At 45.5% G+C, this 18,422-nt stretch overlaps 1 protein-coding gene across 2 annotated transcripts in view; it reads right to left on the bottom strand.

The window, feature by feature from the left end:
* LOC143834908 (uncharacterized) overlaps window positions 1-18,422 on the bottom strand; it is a 97,494-nt gene that overhangs the window by 32,813 nt on the left and 46,259 nt on the right. For both annotated transcript variants that reach the window (XM_077331815.1, XM_077331816.1), the window contains exons 3-19: window positions 9,017-16,966; window positions 5,381-5,407; window positions 5,100-5,254; window positions 4,914-4,981; window positions 4,607-4,779; window positions 4,206-4,232; window positions 3,920-4,074; window positions 3,756-3,823; window positions 3,448-3,620; window positions 3,027-3,053; window positions 2,741-2,895; window positions 2,577-2,644; window positions 2,271-2,443; window positions 1,872-1,898; window positions 1,586-1,740; window positions 1,422-1,489; window positions 1,115-1,287 (exon numbers count right to left, since the gene is read on the bottom strand). In XM_077331815.1, coding sequence (XP_077187930.1) covers window positions 1,115-1,287; window positions 1,422-1,489; window positions 1,586-1,740; window positions 1,872-1,898; window positions 2,271-2,443; window positions 2,577-2,644; window positions 2,741-2,895; window positions 3,027-3,053; window positions 3,448-3,620; window positions 3,756-3,823; window positions 3,920-4,074; window positions 4,206-4,232; window positions 4,607-4,779; window positions 4,914-4,981; window positions 5,100-5,254; window positions 5,381-5,407; window positions 9,017-16,966 — 9,642 coding nt within the window. The remainder of the gene's footprint in view (window positions 1-1,114; window positions 1,288-1,421; window positions 1,490-1,585; window positions 1,741-1,871; window positions 1,899-2,270; window positions 2,444-2,576; window positions 2,645-2,740; window positions 2,896-3,026; window positions 3,054-3,447; window positions 3,621-3,755; window positions 3,824-3,919; window positions 4,075-4,205; window positions 4,233-4,606; window positions 4,780-4,913; window positions 4,982-5,099; window positions 5,255-5,380; window positions 5,408-9,016; window positions 16,967-18,422) is intronic.

Below are 18,422 nucleotides of genomic sequence, written 5' to 3'. Positions count from 1 at the left end.
GGCTGTATGATGCAGGCTGTCAGGTAGAAAATGGAGCAGAACGAAAAAATCTTTTTCCAGAGAGCAGAACTAGAAGTAAAGGGTGGGAAAATGCAAGGACATAAATATGAGTTAGAAAAAAGCGCCTATGAGCTGTTCATGAGTGGAACAGATTGCCTTGGGAGGCTGGATAAGCATGTGTCAAGGATGATTTAATTATGTATTTCTGGACTGAATGGTGGATTGGACTAGATGTCTTCCAAACTTCAACTGTAATACAACGGTGCATCTAGGGTATGGCAGCCAGGGCTCATACCTTGAGCACCATATTTGATGACTGGATGTCACACTCCCACATGCAGTGGGAGCTGCATACCCTGATTGGCTCATGCCTCTGAAACCCGCCTCCAGCAGGTAGAGGATGATTTGGTGGTGTGTGTGCCTTTTGTGGATAGCCTGGCCCCTAGACACTATGGACCTGAGGTTGGGCTAGGTGGCCACTTGCAATAGTGTGACACCCAACAGCCACCTGGTGCAAACCGTGCAGCCTTCCCTATGGGGCAGGTATTGATGCGGTACGGAAGAGTTGAGGGACTTGTGGCCTGGGTGGCTTGCTCTTCTGCATCTGCCAGTCTCGTTGGGGGTGGCAGGATGTCAGGTACCAGGGCAGGCCCAATTCACAGACAGGCATTTCTCTGTAGAGGTCTCACTGCCGGCCCCCATACCACCAAGTCCCACCCATCCACATGCCCCGGGCGCCAAATAGGGTAGGTATGCTCCTGCTTTACTCTAGTCCAGTCAAACAATGGTCCAAGGTGATATCTTTCTCCAATGAGACTGAGAAACCCAAATTCCAAGAAATGTTGTCCCCAGAGGGAGCCCTCACATCTTGGCCAAATAGAGCTCCAATGAATCCGATCGTCCCCATTGTCACATCACTACAGACACCCATATCTCAAGATCATAAACAGATTACCATCAACATAGAGGCTGCCATCATGTAAGGGGTAGGGCCCTATCTTGGTGAACCCAAGGGTCTGGTTCAAAATTTCATCATATGTGCTCACTCTGTCAAACTCCATACATTCAAATGCATACTCCATAAATTGAAAGTCAACAAAATCCAGTTGATTACCATTGACGTAGAGGCTGCTTTCGTCTAAGTGGTAGGGCCCTATCCTGGTGAATCCCTGGGTCTGGTTCACAATTTCATTGTATGTCCTCACTCTGTCAAATGGGGGCATTGCAGAATCATTTCTGTAGGTGCAGATGGAATCCACACCGGTTGCATCCCCATTTTTCAAGGGTCTGCAAGGAGACAGAGAATTTCAGCAGGTGTTTTCTGAACTGACCAAATCTTCGAGTGAAAAAAAAAGGACAAGACTGATGTCTCAATGGAAACTTGCAATTCAGACAAGTTCACACTTCTGAGGAAGGCTTACCTCAGAGTTGTCACGTTACACGTTATATATACGAGGCTGATGTTGCTTTTCTTGAGCACTCGGCCAAACTGACAAGGAAAGGATATGATTAGCAGGCCAAATGACAGGGTTCCCCCTGGTCTATTGCAAAACATGGACTCCACCTGCACTAGGTCCAAGCTTACCAGAGTGACAAGAACTCTCTCTGTAGAATTGAATGTGCTGGAATTGGTATTTCTCATCTCCTCCTTGTATTTGAGGTTGGTTACAGTGAAATTCATGCTGAAGTGTCCAACCGCTGGTGTTGGCTTTGATGTTTGGGTTGTAGTTGGCAAGACAGCTGGAACAGGATTAAAAAACTGAACCATCACATCCTGGCAAGTCCATCGCAGACAACCCATGACCAGCACCCCCATCTCCTTCTTTTTCTACATTTTGATTGGATTCTCAGATCTTATCTACAACACTTACTTGGCTCTAGAGGGGGCTCGTTGTAACCTAAGACAAGAGACGAGACCATCATTACTATGACCATGGTGCTTCAAATAGAAATTTTTGGAAAAATTGAGGAGAGATTCATAAGACAGTAAACAAGGTGGTATGACAATACTAATACATTTCATCTGCATAGGAAAGAGTTTGTCTCACACAGCATGGAGAATAACAGATAATAGCTTTCAGAAGAAATGATGGACCTCTCTTATTAGTCCATGGTGTGGCTTGGTTTCACTTTTATTGATGTCAAAATTTAAAGGAAGATACTATATTCTGGCAGGTGTAACTAACAAATGGGTTCCAACTCATACACCACATTTCCTCACATTTATGCATATTCCATAAATTGAAAGTCAACAAAATCCAGTTGATTACCATTGACGTAGAGGCTGCTTTCGTCTAAGTGGTAGGGCCCTATCCTGGTGAATCCCCCGGTCTGGTTCACAATTTCACTGTATGTCCTCACTCTGTCAAATGGGGGCATTGCAGAATAATTTCTGTAGGTGCAGATGGAATCCACACCGGTTGCATCCCCATTTTTCAAGGGTCTGCAAGGAGACAGAGAATTTCAGCAGGTGTTTTCTGAACTGACCAAATCTTCGAGTGAAAAAAAAGGACAAGACAGATGTCTCAATGGAAACTTGCCATTCAGACATGTTCACACTTCTGAGGAAGGCTTACCTCAGAGTTGTCACGTTACACGTTATATATACGAGGCTGATGTTGCTTTTCTTGAGCACTCGGCCAAACTGACAAGGAAAGGATATGATTAGCAGGCCAAATGACAGGGTTCCCCCTGGTCTATTGCAAAACATGGACTCCACCTGCACTAGGTCCAAGCTTACCAGAGTGACAAGAACTCTCTCTGTAGAATTGAATGTGCTGGAATTGGTATTTCTCATCTCCTCCTTGTATTTGAGGTTGGTTACAGTGAAATTCATGCTGAAGTGTCCAACCGCTGGTGTTGGCTTTGATGTTTGGGTTGTAGTTGGCAAGACAGCTGGAACAGGATTAAAAAACTGAACCATCACATCCTGGCAAGTCCATCGCAGACAGCCCATGACCAGCACCCCCATCTCCTTCTTTTTCTACATTTTGATTGGATTCTCAGATCTTATCTACAACACTTACTTGGTTCTAGAGGGGGCTCGTTGTAACCTAAGACAAGAGACGAGACCATCATTACTATGACCATGGTGCTTCAAATAGAAATTTTTGGAAGAATCGATGAGAGATTCATAAGACAGTAAACAAGGTGGTATGACAATACTAATACATTTCATCTGCATGGGAAAGAGTTTGTCTCACACAGCATGGAGAATAACAGATAATAGCTTTCAGAAGAAATGATGGACCTCTCTTATTAGTCCATGGTGTGGCTTGGTTTCACTTTTATTGATGTCAAAATTTAAAGGAAGATACTATATTCTGGCAGATGTGACTTTAACAAATGGGTTCCAACTCCATTTCTGGTAAATAACAAACTGATACACCACATTTCCTCACATTTATGCATACATAAATTCAAAGTCAACAAAATCCAGTTGATTACCATTGACGTAGAGGCTGCTTTCGTCTAAGTGGTAGGGCCCTATCCTGGTGAATCCCTGGGTCTGGTTCACAATTTCACTGTATGTCCTCACTCTGTCAAATGGGGGCATTGCAGAATCATTTCTGTAGGTGCAGATGGAATCCACACCGGTTGCATCCCCATTTTTCAAGGGTCTGCAAGGAGACAGAGAATTTCAGCAGGTGTTTTCTGAACTGGCCAAATCTTCGAGTGAAAAAAAAAAGGACAAGACTGATGTCTCAATGGAAACTTGCCATTCAGACATGTTCACACTTCTGAGGAAGGCTTACCTCAGAGTTGTCACGTTACACGTTATATATACGAGGCTGATGTTGCTTTTCTTGAGCACTCGGCCAAACTGACAAGGAAAGGATATGATTAGCGGGCCAAATGACAGGGTTCCCCCTGGTCTATTGCAAAACATGGACTCCACCTGCACTAGGTCCAAGCTTACCAGAGTGACAAGAACTCTCTCTGTAGAATTGAATGTGCTGGAATTGGTATTTCTCATCTCCTCCTTGTATTTGAGGTTGTTTACAGTGAAATTCATGCTGAAGTGTCCAACCGCTGGTGTTGGCTTTGATGTTTTGGTTGTAGTTGGCAAGACAGCTGGAACAGGATTAAAAAACTGAACCATCACATCCTGGCAAGTCCATTGCAGACAACCCATGACCAGCACCCCCATCTCCTTCTTTTTCTACATTTTGATTGGATTCTCAGATCTTATCTACAACACTTACTTGGTTCTAGAGGGGGCTCGTTGTAACCTAAGACAAGAGACGAGACCATCATTACTATGACCATGGTGCTTCAAATAGAAATTTTTGGAAAAATCGATGAGAGATTCCTAAGACAGTAAACAAGGTGGTATGACAATACTAATACATTTCATCTGCATAGGAAAGAGTTTGTCTCACACAGCATGGAGAATAACAGATAATAGCTTTCAGAAGAAATGATGGACCTCTCTTATTAGTCCATGGTGTGGCTTGGTTTCACTTTTATTGATATCAAAATTTTAAGGAAGATACTATATTCTGGCAGGTGTAACTTTAACAAATGGGTTCCAACTCATATACCACATTTCCTCACATTTATGCATATTCCATAAATTCAAAGTCAACAAAATCCAGTTGATTACCATTGACGTAGAGGCTGCTTTCGTCTAAGTGGTAGGGCCCTATCCTGGTGAATCCCCGGGTCTGGTTCACAATTTCACTGTATGTCCTCACTCTGTCAAATGGGGGCATTGCAGAATCATTTCTGTAGGTGCAGATGGAATCCACACCGGTTGCATCCCCATTTTTCAAGGGTCTGCAAGGAGACAGAGAATTTCAGCAGGTGTTTTCTGAACTGACCAAATCTTCGAGTGAAAAAAAAAGGACAAGACTGATGTCTCAATGGAAACTTGCAATTCAGACATGTTCACACTTCTGAGGAAGGCTTACCTCAGAGTTGTCACGTTACACGTTATATATACGAGGCTGATGTTGCTTTTCTTGAGCACTCGGCCAAACTGACAAGGAAAGGATATGATTAGCAGGCCAAATGACAGGGTTCCCCCTGGTCTATTGCAAAACATGGACTCCACCTGCACTAGGTTCATGGTGCTTACCAGAGTGACACCTGCTTACCAGAGTGACAAGAACTCTCTCTGTAGAATTGAATGTGCTGGAATTGGTATTTCTCATCTCCTCCTTGTATTTGAGGTTGTTTACAGTGAAATTCATGCTGAAGTGTCCAACCGCTGGTGTTGGCTTTGATGTTTGGCTTGTAGTTGGCAAGACAGCTGGAACAGGATTAAAAAACTGAACCATCACATCCTGGCAAGTCCATCGCAGACAACCCATGACCAGCACCCCCATCTCCTTCTTTTTCTACATTTTGATTCTCAGATCTTATCTACAACACTTACTTGGCTCTAGAGGGGGCTCGTTGTAACCTAGGGTGAGAGAAGAGAAGCAACCATCATTAGGATGACTGTAGTGCTTCAAACAGAAAATACACTCGGGGAAAGACTGTTCTGACTTACACTATCTACAGTAGAAAAACGTATAACTTGGTCTTTGGAATATACTCCCCTGGCTAACACAGAAAGAATGGATTGTCTCATTGTGTCAGATATTGCTGGCTACTCTCAAAATCCATTGAACGGACTCAGAAAGACTTCAAGTATTAGGGATACTCTGAGTAGATCAGATTTTTATAAACCTAATAATATGACACCTGGTGGGAAATCATAATTTGTGAAAACTGTCTGGAAATCAACATATTTGATTGACCACATTTAAAAAAAAAACATTTAAGAGTTTTTACAAACTGAAATTCAAAAAGAGTGATCTATAGCCTAATACTTCAGTGTGGAACTGTACATTGTAATTACTGTAAAATCAATAAAAAGAAGAATTATAGAACACAGATCAAAAATTAAACAAATGGAGACACCATTAGTCCTGCATTTTACTGAGAAAGTTGCACTCTGAAAATAGTTTTAAATTCTACGTATTATATAAATGTTAGGCACATAGATACAGCTGTGTTAATGTACATTGCTTTTTATTACAACAGGAGGCAAAATATTTATTCAGACTCCATACTATTGTTCCACATGGTTTAACATCCAATTATGGTTTATCACGTTTTATATGATGTTGGGTGATATGTCTTTAAACAGGAGCTGTGGAACAGCAACGGTACCTAATTAATCGGATGAAGGTCCTACCCACCCCCAATAACAGAGAGCAAATAGCTTTCAATCAAGCAGGAATGTCTGATTACAATGAGTGTATTGATTACAATAAGGTAAATGACTCTGTGAGTGGGACTATGTTTATCATCATCATCATCATCATCATCATTATAGCATGAAACTAGTTAAGTTTTGTAATGTTAGAAATATTAAAGGTAAAGGTAAAGGTATCCCCTGTGCAAGCACCGAGTCATGTTTGACCCTTGGGGTGACGCCCTCTAGCGTTTTCATGGCAGACTCAATACGGGGTGGTTTGCCAGTGCCTTCCCCAGTCATTACCGTTTACCCCCCAGCAACCTGGGTACTCATTTTACCGACCTCAGAAGGATGGAAGGCTGAGTCAACCTTGAGCCGGCTGCTGGGATCGAACTCCCAGCCTCATGGGCAAAGCTTTCAGACGGCTGCCTTACCACTCTGCGCCACAAGAGGCTCTTGTTAGAAATATTACTTGCGCAGTTTTTGGAGTCCAAAATGCGGAAGCCAGTATTGCTTTGAGCCATTTATTGGCTGGAAAGTCATGTGACTAATCAACTCCAAGCATCTATTATCTTGAGCATTACAATGGAAGAAGTCCCTGAGATTTATGGGACTACATCTCCATTTATGTAATCACGTGATGAAAACGTTTTATGAAACAAGGATGCACAACGAGAACATACGTCTAGATCACCTGTTATGTTTACTATACTACCCTAAGGATTGCTTTCGCAGTTGCAAATTGTGGATATAATATATCTCCAGGAGCTGAAGCTGGAGCTATATGCTTTCTCATCTATGACTGTTAATGGATTGCTATAGGAGCTGTAATGGTAGTAATAATGGTAGTAATAATGGTAGTAATAATGATATTTTACTGTATCACTTTGGAATGGCTCCATGATAGTGTTATATAAGATGTTTGTTTGTTTGTTTATATTTCTTGCCCGCCAGTCCCAAACGGCTCGTAGTGGGTCACAAAACGTCTGCATAAAAATCCCAATAGAATCCCTTAAAACCACAGACATAAAAACACTATAACAACAAGAAGATTTGGAGGAGCTGGGAGAAGGAGAGCGTTATCTCAGGAGCTGACTCAGGAGCTGACTGCTAGCTCTGCCCTCTGCTGAGTAGGCCTTTGTGCTATAAAAGGCTCTTGCTTGCCAGAGGCAATACTAACAAAACCCAAAGGACTCTTGGGGTCTGGATTAAACCAGAATACTCTGTAAGGAGCCAAGGGCAAGAGCTAAAGGACTCTTGGTGGTTGGCTTTTCGCCTGAGGATCAAGCTGAAGATTTCAGTGAAGTGTAGGACCATTTGTAGAGCAGTTCAGATGACTCAAAGTGGCATGAAGAATGAAGAAGGTTGCGTAGTGACATGCACCATCTGCGGAATGTTTGTCTTTTTACCTCAGGGGGACAATTTTTACAAAGGCAGCAAGTGCAAATTAGTGGATCTGCTGGAGGAGGCTTCAGTTCAAAACAATGAAATCTGGGGACTAGCATATTGTTGTAGTAGACCAGCCTTCCTCAACTTTTTTACTGTTGAGAAACTCCTGGAACATTCTCCAGGCTTCAAGAAACCATGGGAGTGGCATGCTCATGCAGAATGTGGTTGGGAAGCAGATCTGTGGACACGCCCACCTGGAGCCCCTCCCCTCCCCTCCCCCTCCAGGCCCCTCATTGGCCGTTTGGGGGTTAGGTGGGTCATCATGACCATATGTGGTCTAGGGATGTGCCCTTTGGCTCAGTTCGGTCACCTCAGTGATCACTGAAACCCTAGGTGGAGCATAGAAAGCCAGCGCCACAGCAAAGACAGGAGGGGAGTGGCGGTGGCCTCCTACATGCTGCCTCGGGCTTTGGAGATGGCCGAGGCGGCCGAACCGAGCCGAAGTGCACATCCCTATGGTCATATCATTGATAAATAACAAATTTAAAAATATATTAAACATTCATTAACACCAACCGATACAGGAAGCCCCAGGATTTCAAGAGAGCCTGTAGCAGACTATTAGATCTAACCATGATTGATTTCTTGAAAAGACAAAAGGTATAGTTCTGAATGGCTGTTGCAGCAGCATTGCGGAAAATGGCACTCATACGGTTGCGCACTTTTACATCTATGCAGCCTCTAAAGGGGCTCTGACTATGATCTTCCCCAAAGGATGATATGAAAACAGGTTTGGTAAAGGTTGCAGAAAAGGAAGCCAAGGGCAGAGTCTGCACTTACTTTGTTTATTCCATTGTCAATCCTGTTGAATTCAGATCGCTTTGAACTTGATTCTTCCTCTCCCCCCCCCCCCATTGAAACAGGAAAGTCGTCTGCACGTGGTTAGGGAGGCTCAGAAAGGGGGGGAGGGAGCCAAGCCTCTTTCTTTTTTTGAAGGGGGGGGAAGAGGAAACAAGCAGGGAGCCTCTTTCTTTTCTTGGAGGGGTGGGGGTGGGGGAGAAGGTCGAAAAAGGCAGAGGAGGGAGGAAAAATCCAGGCCCGACAGAAATTGAGAGAAATTAGGGGCTTCTCATTTAAGGCAAGCATGTCACATGACCAGGTGTAGCCTATCAGAGGTTCTCTACCACGGAGCTTTCTTTCCGAAATGGATATTGAGGCTTAAAAGCAGTCCGAGATATCGCACAATAATCAATCCTTCTTGCTGCAGAAGGAAATTTTAAATCGCCCCAAATCCAAAGGGAAATCGCATTCTGTGTAGAGGGCAGGGACTGAATCGATCTGGGGTTGGAATAAAAGCTCCGTGCAGTTTACACCAAGGAGAAGGAAAGCATCTGGGTGGAAATGACTGGAAACGACAAAGCAAAAACTTGAACTTACTTGTGAAAGTGCTTGAGACAACCGGTGAGGCCTGTGGCGTAGAACTTTCTGTTTGTTGTGTGCTATGAATATCAACATCTATGGGAGTCACAAAAGAAGAAGATGTTGAACTCTCGGAAGAGGAAACTGTATGCAGGAACGGCGAAGAAGATCTCAATCCCATGGATGTTACTCCGCTAGCCTCAGTTCCATGAACAGCAGGTGAGGGAGACAATGATCCCGGTGAGGGGGAGGATGTAGAAGGTGGGGTGATGGGGGATGTTGTTGTAGAAGCTGTTGTCTGATATGTTGTTGTAGAAGCTGGGAAAGAGATGGCTTCCTCTGTTGACTCAGTGATGGTTATAGAAGGGGTGAGAAAGGTAGATTCCTCTGTCGTAGAGGCTGTTGTTTTTGTTGCGGTTGTAGAAGTTGGGAGTGAGGTGTGTTCCTGAGTTATAGTAGCTGATGCTTCAGAGGTGGCCTTAGAAGGTGGGAGAGAGGTGGATGCCACTGCTGTAGAGGCTGTTATCTCAGAGGTGGTTGTAGGAGGTTGGAGAGAGGTGGATGTCTCTGCTGGAGAGGCTGTTATCTCAGAGGTGGTTGTAGGAGGTTGGAGAGAGGTGGATGTCTCTGCTGGAGAGGCTGTTATCTCAGAGGTGGTTGTAGGAGGTTGGAGAGAGGTGGATGTCTCTGCTGGAGAGGCTGTTATCTCAGAGGTGGTTGTAGTAGGTTGGAGAGAGGTGGATGTCTCTGCTGGAGAGGCTGTTATCTCAGAGGTGGCCTTAGAAGGTGGGAGAGAGGTGGATGCCACTGCTGTAGAGGCTGTTATCTCAGAGGTGGTTGTAGGAGGTTGGAGAGAGGTGGATGTCTCTGCTGGAGAGGCTGTTATCTCAGAGGTGGTTGTAGGAGGTTGGAGAGAGGTGGATGTCTCTGCTGGAGAGGCTGTTATCTCAGAGGTGGTTGTAGGAGGTTGGAGAGAGGTGGATGTCTCTGCTGAAGAGGCTGTTATCTCAGAGGTGGTTGTAGTAGGTTGGAGAGAGGTGGATGTCTCTGCTGGAGAGGCTGTTATCTCAGAGGTGGTTGTAGGAGGTTGGAGAGAGGTGGATGTCTCTGCTGGAGAGGCTGTTATCTCAGAGGTGGTTGTAGGAGGTTGGAGAGAGGTGGATGCCACTGCTGGAGAGGCTGTTATCTCAGAGGTGGTTGTAGGAGGTTGGAGAGAGGTGGATGTCTCTGCTGGAGAGGCTGTTATCTCAGAGGTGGTTGTAGGAGGTTGGAGAGAGGTGGATGCCGCTGCTGTAGAGGCTGTTATCTCAGAGGTGGTTGTAGGAGGTTGGAGAGAGGTGGATGTCTCTGCTGGAGAGGCTGTTGCCCCTGAAAGTCTTGTCAAAGGTGAGAAAGAGGTGAATTCCTTGCTGACAGAAGCTGTTGACTCAGAGGTGGTTTGGGAAGTTGGGAGGGACATGGATGCCTCTGTTGTAGAAATTGTTGGCTCAGGAGTGTTTGTAGAAGGTTGGAGAAATGTGGGTTGCACTCTGATAGGGGCTATTGTCTCAGAGGTGGCGGTAGAAGGTGAAAAAGATTTGGATGTCTGTGTTGTAGAGGATATTGACTCAGAGGTAATTGTAGAAAGTGGGAGAAAAGTAGATGCCTCTGTTGTGGAGGCTGTTGCCTGAGAGGTGTTTGTAGAAGGAAAGAGAGAGGTGGATGCCTCTGTTGTAGAGGCCGTTGCCTGAGAGGTGTTTGTAGAAGGAAAGAGAGAGGTGGATGCCTCTGTTGTAGAGGCTGTTGCCTCAGAGGTGGTTGTAGAAGGAGGGAGAGAGATGGATGCCTCTGTTGTAGAGCCTGTTGTTTCAGAGATAGTTGTAGAAGCTGGGGAAGTGTTGGATTCCTCTGTTCTAGATTCTGTTTTCTGAGTGGTGGCAGTGGAAAGGGGGGTAGAGGTGAAAGCCTCTATTGTAGAAGGAGAGTGAGAAGTGGATGCCTCTGTTGTAGAAGTTGTTGTCTCAAAGGTGGTAGTAGAAGATAGGTGAGAGGGGAATGCCTCTATTGTTGAGGCAGTTGATTCAGAGGTGGTTGTAGAACTTGGGGGAGAGGTAGATGCTGTTGTCTCAGACGTGGTTGTAGAAGCTATGGAAGTAGTGGATGCCTCTGTTGTAGAGGCTGTTGCCTCAGAGGTTGTTGTAAAAAGGGAGTGAATGGTGGATGTTTCTGTTATTGTGGCTGTTGTCTCTGAGGTGATTGTAGAAAGTGGAGGAGAGGTTGATGGCTCTGTTGTACTGGCTGTTGTAACAGAGGTGGTTGTAGAAAGTAGGTGAGAGGTGGATGCCTCTGTTGTAGAAGCTGTTGCCTCAGTTGTGATTGTAGAAGCTGGGGAAGTGGTGGATTCCACTGTTGAAGATGTTGTTGCCTCAGAGGTGGTTATAGAAGCTGGGGAAATGGTTGATTCTTCTGTCCTAGGTTCTGTTGTGGTTGTAGAAGCTGCAGAAATGGTGGATTCCTCTGTTGTAGAGGCTGTTGACTCAGAGATGGTTGTAGAACTTGGGGGAGAGGTAGACGCTGTTGTCTCAGAAGTGGTTGTAGAAGCTATGGAAGTAGTGGATTCCTCTGTTGTAGAGGCTGTTGCCTCAGAGGTAGTTGTAAAAAGGGAGTGAATGGTGGATGTTTCTGTTATTGTGGCTGTTGTCTCTGAGGTGATTGTAGAAAGTGGAGGAGAGGTTGATGGCTCTGTTGTACTGGATGTTGTAACAGAGGTGGTTGTAGAAGGAGGGTGAGAAGTGGATGTCTCTGTTGTAGAGGCTATTGCCTCAGATATGGTTGTAGAAAGTAGGTGAGAGGTGGATGCCTCTGTTGTAGAAGCTGTTGCCTCAGTCGTGATTGTAGAAGTTGGGGAAATGGTTGATTCTTCTGTCCTAGGTTCTGTTGTGGTTGTAGAAGCTGCAGAAGTGGTGGATTCCTCTGTTGTAGAGGCTGTTGACTCAGAGATGGTTGTAGAACTTGGGGGAGAGGTAGATGCCACTGTTGTAGAGGCTGTTGTCTCAGAGGTGGTTGTAGAAAGGTGGGGAGTGGTGGATGCTTCTGCTGTAGTGGCTGTTGTCTCTGAGGTGATTGTAGAAAGTAGGGGAGGGGTTGATGGCTCTGTTGCAGAGGCTGTTGCCTCAGATGTGATTGTAGTACCTGGGGAAATGATGGATTCCTCTGTTCTAGATGCTGCTTTCTCAGTGGTGATTGTAGAAAGTGGGGGGGAGGTTGATGCCTGTATTATACTGGGTGTTGTCTCAGAGGTGGTTGTAGATGGAGGAAAAGAGGTGGGTGTCTCTGTTGTAGAGGCTATTGCCTCAGAGGTGGTTGTAGAACCTGGGGAAGTGATGGATTCTTCCATTCTAGATTCTGTTTTCTCAGTGTTGGTTGTAGAAAGGAGAAGAGAGGTTGATGCCTCTGTATTACTGGCTGTTATCTCTGAGATGATTGTAGAAAGAGGGAGAGAGGTGGATGCTTTTGCTGTAGTGGCTGATGTCTCTGCAGTGATTTTAGAAAGAGGGGGAGAGGTGGATACATCTGTTGTAGTGGCTGTTGTCTCAGAGGTGGTTGTAGAAGGAGGGAGAGAGATGGATCCCTCTGTTGTAGAGGCTGTTGCCTCAGATGTGAGTGTAGAAGCTGAGGAAGTGGTGGTTTCCTCTGTTGTAGATTTTGTTTTCCCAGCATTGGTTATAGAAAGTGGGAGAGGGGTGGATGCTTCTGTTATACTGGCTGTTGTCTCGGAGGTGGTTGAAGACAGTGGGAGAAAGGTTGATGCCTCCGTTGTAGAAGCTGTTCCCTCAGAGGTGGTAGTAGAAGGTGGGAGAGAGGTGGATTCCTTTGTCTCAGAGGTGGTTGTAGAAGGAGGTATAAAAGTATATGCCTCTGTTTTAGTGGCTATTGCCTCAGACGTGAGTATAGAAGCTGGGGAAGTGGTGTATTCCTCTATTATAGATTCCTTTATAGTTGATTCTGTTTTCCCAGCAGTGGCTGTTCTCCAAGCAGAGGTGGATGCTTCTGTTGTACTGGTTGTTGTCTCTGAGGTGGTTGAAGAGAGAGGGAGAGAGGTGGATGCCTCTATTGTAGAGGCTGTTGCCTCAGAGGTGGTTGTTGAGGTTTGGAGATAGGTGGATGCCTCTGTGGTTGAGGTTGTTGCCTCAGATGTGCTTGTAGAAGGAGGGAGAGAGATGGATGCCTCTGTTGTAGAGTCTGTTGTTTCAGAGATAGTTGTAGAAGCTGGGGAAGTGTTGGATTCCTCTGTGGTTGAGGTTGTTGACTCAGAGGTGGTTGTAGAAGATGGGAGAGAGGTGGATGCCTCTGTTGTAGAGGCTGTTGTTTCAGAGATAGTTGTAGAAGCTGGGGAAGTGTTGGATTCCTCTGTGGTTGAGGTTGTTGCCTCAGAGGTGGTTGTAGAAGATGGGAGAGAGGTGGATTCTTCAGTTGTAGAGGCTGTTGCTTCAGATGTGGTCGTAGAAGTTGGGAGAGAGGTGAATGCCTCTGTTGTAGAGGCTGTTGTTTCAGAGATAGTTGTAGAAGCTGGGGAAGTGTTGGATTCCTCTGTGGTTGAGGTTGTTGCCTCAGATGTGCTTGTAGAAGATGGGAGAGAGGTGGATTCTTCAGTTGTAGAGGCTGTTGCTTCAGATGTGGTCGTAGAAGTTGGGAGAGAGGTGAATGCCTCTGTTGTAGAGGCTGTTGTTTCAGAGATAGTTGTAGAAGCTGGGGAAGTGTTGTATTCCTCTGTGGTTGAGGTTGTTGCCTCAGATGTGCTTGTAGAAGGAGGGAGAGAGATGGATGCCTCTATTGTAGAGGCTGTTGTTTCAGAGATAGTTGTAGAAGCTGGGGAAGTGTTGGATTCCTCTGTGGTTGAGGTTGTTGCCTCAGAGGTGGTTGTAGAAGATGGGAGAGAGGTGGATTCTTCAGTTGTAGAGGCTGTTGCTTCAGATGTGGTCGTAGAAGTTGGGAGAGAGGTGAATGCCTCTGTTGTAGAGGCTGTTGTTTCAGAGATAGTTGTAGAAGCTGGGGAAGTGTTGGATTCCTCTGTGGTTGAGGTTGTTGCCTCAGATGTGCTTGTAGAAGATGGGAGAGAGGTGGATTCTTCAGTTGTAGAGGCTGTTGCTTCAGATGTGGTCGTAGAAGTTGGGAGAGAGGTGAATGCCTCTGTTGTAGAGGCTGTTGTTTCAGAGATAGTTGTAGAAGCTGGGGAAGTGTTGTATTCCTCTGTGGTTGAGGTTGTTGCCTCAGATGTGCTTGTAGAAGGAGGGAGAGAGATGGATGCCTCTATTGTAGAGTCTGTTGTTTCAGAGATAGTTGTAGAAGCTGGGGAAGTGTTGGATTCCTCTGTGGTTGAGGTTGTTGCCTCAGAGGTGGTTGTAGAAGATGGGAGAGAGGTGGATTCTTCAGTTGTAGAGGCTGTTGCTTCAGATGTGGTCGTAGAAGTTGGGAGAGAGGTGAATGCCTCTGTTGTAGAGACTGTTGCCTTAGAGGCAGTTGTAGAAAGTGGGAGAGAGGTAGATGCATCTTTTATAGATTCTGTTGTCTCATAGGTGATTGTAGAAAGCGTGGAAGTGGTGGATGCCTCTGTTATAGGGGTTGTTGTCTCGGGGGTGGTTACAGTAAGTCGGAGAGAGGTGGACGCCTCTGCTGTAGAGTCTGTTGTCTCAGAGATGATTGTAGAAAGTGTGGGATAGGTGGATGCCTCTGTTGTTGATTCTGTTGTCTCAAAAGTGGTTGTAGAAGGAGGGAGAGAGGTGGATGCCTCTGTTATAGAGGCTGTTGTCTCAGAGTTGATTGTAGAAGATGGGGAAGTGGTGAATTCCCCTGTTGTAGAGGTTGTTGTAGAAAGTGAGGGAGAGGTTGATGCCTCTGTAGTACTGGCTGTTGTCTCAGAGATAGTTACAGCAAGCTGGAGAGAGGTGGATGCCTCTGTTGTAGATTCTGTTCTTTCAGAGGTGGTTATAGAAGATGGCGGAGAGGTGTATGTCTGTGTTGTAGAGACTGTTGTCTCCAAGATGATTGTAGAAGGTGGAGGAGTGGTGGAAGATTCTGCTACAGAGGCTTTGGCCTCAGAAGTGATTGTAGAAGTTGGAAGAGAAGTAGAAACTTCTGTTTTAGTAGTAGTTGCCTGAGAGGTGCTCATTGAAAGTGGGAAAGGGGTGGATTCCTCAGTAGAGGTGGCTGTTGTCCCTGAGATGGTTGTCAAAATTTGGAGAGAGGTGGATGCCCCTGTTGTAGACGCTGTTGTCTCAGATCTGAGTTTAGAACTTGGGGGAGAGGTGGATGCCTCTGTAGTAGAGGCTGTTGTCTGAGAACTGGTTGTAGAACGTGGGGGAGAGGTGGATGACTCTTTTGTAGAAGCTATTGCCTCGGATGTGAGTATAGAAGCTGGGGAAGTGGTGGATTCCTCTGTTGTAGATTTTGCTTTCCCAGCGGTGGTTGTAAAAAGTGGGAGAGAGGTGGATGCTTCTGTTGTACTGGCTGTTATCTCTGAAGTGGTTGATGAGAGAGAGAGAGTTGTGGATGCTTCTGTTGTAGAGGCTGTTGCCTCAGAGGTGGTTGGAGAAGGAGGAAGAGAGATTGATGCCTCTGTTGTGGGGGCTGTTGTCTCGGTGGTTGTAGAAGCTTGGGAAGTGGTGGAATCCTGTGTCATAGATACTGTTTGGTCAGCAGAAGTTGTAGAAAGGGGGGGAGAAGTTGATGCCTCTGTGGTAGAGGATGTCGCCTCAGAAATGGTTATTGTAAGTGGGAGAGAGGTGGATGCTACTGTGGTAGTAGTGGTAGTCTCAGAGCTTGTTGTCGAAAGTAGGGTAGAGATGGATGCGCCTGTTGTAGAGACTGTTGTCTCAGAGGTGGTTGTAGAAGCTGAGGAAGTGGTGGATTCCTCCATTGTAGATTCTATTTTTTCAGTGTTAGTTGAAGAAAATGGGGGAGAGGTAGATGCCTCTATTGAAGGGACTGTTGTCTCCAAGGTGGTTGTAGAAAGCGTGGGAGTGGTGGATGATTCTGCTACAGAGGCTTTGGCCTCAGAGGTGATTGTAGAAATTGGAAGAGAGGTGGATACTTCTGTTTTTGTGGTAGTTGCCTGAGAGATGCTTGTCGAAAGTGGGGAAGAGGTGGGTGCCTCTGTGGTAGTGGCTGTTGTTCCCGAGGTGGTTGTCAAAATTTGCGGTGAGGTGGTAGAGGCTGTTGTCTCAGATTTCGGTGTAGAACTTGGGGGAGAGGTGGATGCCCCTGTTGTAGAGTTTATTGTCTCTGTGGTGATTGTAGAAGCTGGGGAAGGGGTGGATGCATGTCTTGTAGAGTGTGTTGACTCAGAGGTGGTTGTAGAAGGAGGGAGAGAGGTTGATGCCTCTGTTGTAGAGGCTGTTGCAGTTTTAGAAAGTGGGAGAGAGGGAGTTGCAACTGTTGTAGATTCTGTTGTCTCAGTGGTGCTTGTAGAAAGTGGGGGAGAGGTGGATGCCTCTGCTGTAGAGGCTGTTGTCTTAGACTTGGTTGTAGATCTTGGGGGATAGGTGGATGCCTCTGTTGTAGATTCTGATGTCTCAGAGGTGGTTGTATAAAATGGGGGAGAGGTTGATGCCTCTATTGTAGTGGCTGTTGTCTCGTAGGTGGTTGTGGAATGTGGGAGAGAAGTGGAGTCATCTGTTGTTAAGGCTGTTGCCTCAGAGGTGGTTAAAGAAGGTGTGAGAGAGATTGTTTTTCCCAAGGAAGACACAGAAGGTGGGAGAGAGGTGGGCGTTTCTGTTGTAGAAGTTCTAAGGCCTGTGGTCTCCAAAGCAGAATCTGAAGTTGAGTTAGAAGTCAATGGTTCCTTTGAGGAATTTATCAGCTCTGTTGTACTGTGACCCATGATAGAGGTAGTGAGAGAGGTGGAAGAATTTGTTGTTGTCCTTGTCGTCTCAGCTGAAGAAGATGGTGTAGTGGATTCTGTCTGTGTGGAATAATGTGTGAGGCTTGCCACTGAAAGGAAGATGATTTATGATCAGTCTATGAGATTGTTTATGCTACTTTACGCTACTATTAGAGAATGGAATTCTTAAGGGAACATCAATATACATTCTTTATACATTCATTAGCTTTCATTGCGACTCCTTCTCTTTTTGATATTGCACATTTTATATGGGATCCTAATAAAACTGTACCCTGACTTAGGTAGCCCAAGCCAGCCCAATCTCATCAGCTATGGAAAGTTCAGCAGGATCAGCCTTTGGTAGTATTTGGATGGGAGACTACCATGGTGGATTGTGATGCAGAGACAAACAGTTGGAAAGCCACCTTAGGATGTCTCTTGCTTTTAGGACCTCATTGGAGTCACCATAAGTCAGGGGTGACTTGATAGTGCAAAAAAAGGGAGAGAGAAAAAGTTTTGCAGAAGTCGTCGCGTGCATCGGTACGTTACAAACTCAAGTCTTTTAGGGTTCTTTTATTTCCACGTTTTCCCCACCCTTTTCATACTATAACATTGCCTTGTATGGTCTCATAATTTATATAATAACTCTGCTAACTAATATTACTTTTATACAAAATATCCAACATATAGAAATACCCGTATTTATTTATAACACGTTTCTACCCCATCTTTCCCTGCATCTAGGGTTACTCATAGTTTTTTAAAAGATTGCTTCACCGGGATTCAGCTGTTGCAGTCTCGCAGCTAATCTGTGGGATGGGAAAACCACACTGGTTGGGCCAATCTTTTCCCCCAGAAGTTCATTAAAAAAAAGTATCTCAGGTTTACCACATCTAATCCCTACCTTGGTGCAGTGGTTAAGAGCGGCAGCCTCTAATCTGGAAGCCAGGTTTGATTTCCTGCTCCTTCACATGCAGCCAGCTGGGTGACCTTGGGCTAGTCACAGTCCTGTTAGAGCTGTTCTTACAAAGCAGTCCTTTTAGAGCGTTCTCAGCCCCACCTACCTCACAGGATATCTGTTGTGGTGGGGGAGGCGGGGAAGGCGATTGTAAGCCCCTTTGAGACTCCTTTGGGTAGTGAAAAGTGGGGTATAAAAACCAACTCTTTTTTACCTTTTAGCTATTATGGCCCTGAACATGATGGGGTGCTTCAAGCAGAGACCAGCAAACACCCCCATGCAAAAACTGATGCACCCCCCCCCCAAAAAAAAAATATCACCAAACACTTGAAATTTTCACTGGTTTCACACACTTATGAAGCTGCCTTATGTTGGATCAGGCCATTGTTCCACCTTGGTCAGTGCTGCCAGTAGCTCTCCAGGGTCTCAGGAAGAAGTCTTTAATATCATCTGCTATATCATCTCCTACTTGATCTTTAATGGAAGATGCCAGGAATCAAACCTGGGACCTTCTGTGTGTCGAGCAGATGCTCTGCTGCTGAGGCCTCCCCAAGTCATTTGCAACAGGAAGCTCACAAAATGTTCATATGTACATACACAGGTGCCTG

The sequence above is a fragment of the Paroedura picta genome, chromosome 4 (assembly GCF_049243985.1).
Source record: "Paroedura picta isolate Pp20150507F chromosome 4, Ppicta_v3.0, whole genome shotgun sequence".
Lineage (NCBI taxonomy): Eukaryota > Metazoa > Chordata > Lepidosauria > Squamata > Gekkonidae > Paroedura > Paroedura picta.
This window is presented reverse-complemented; position numbering and strand designations above follow the sequence as displayed.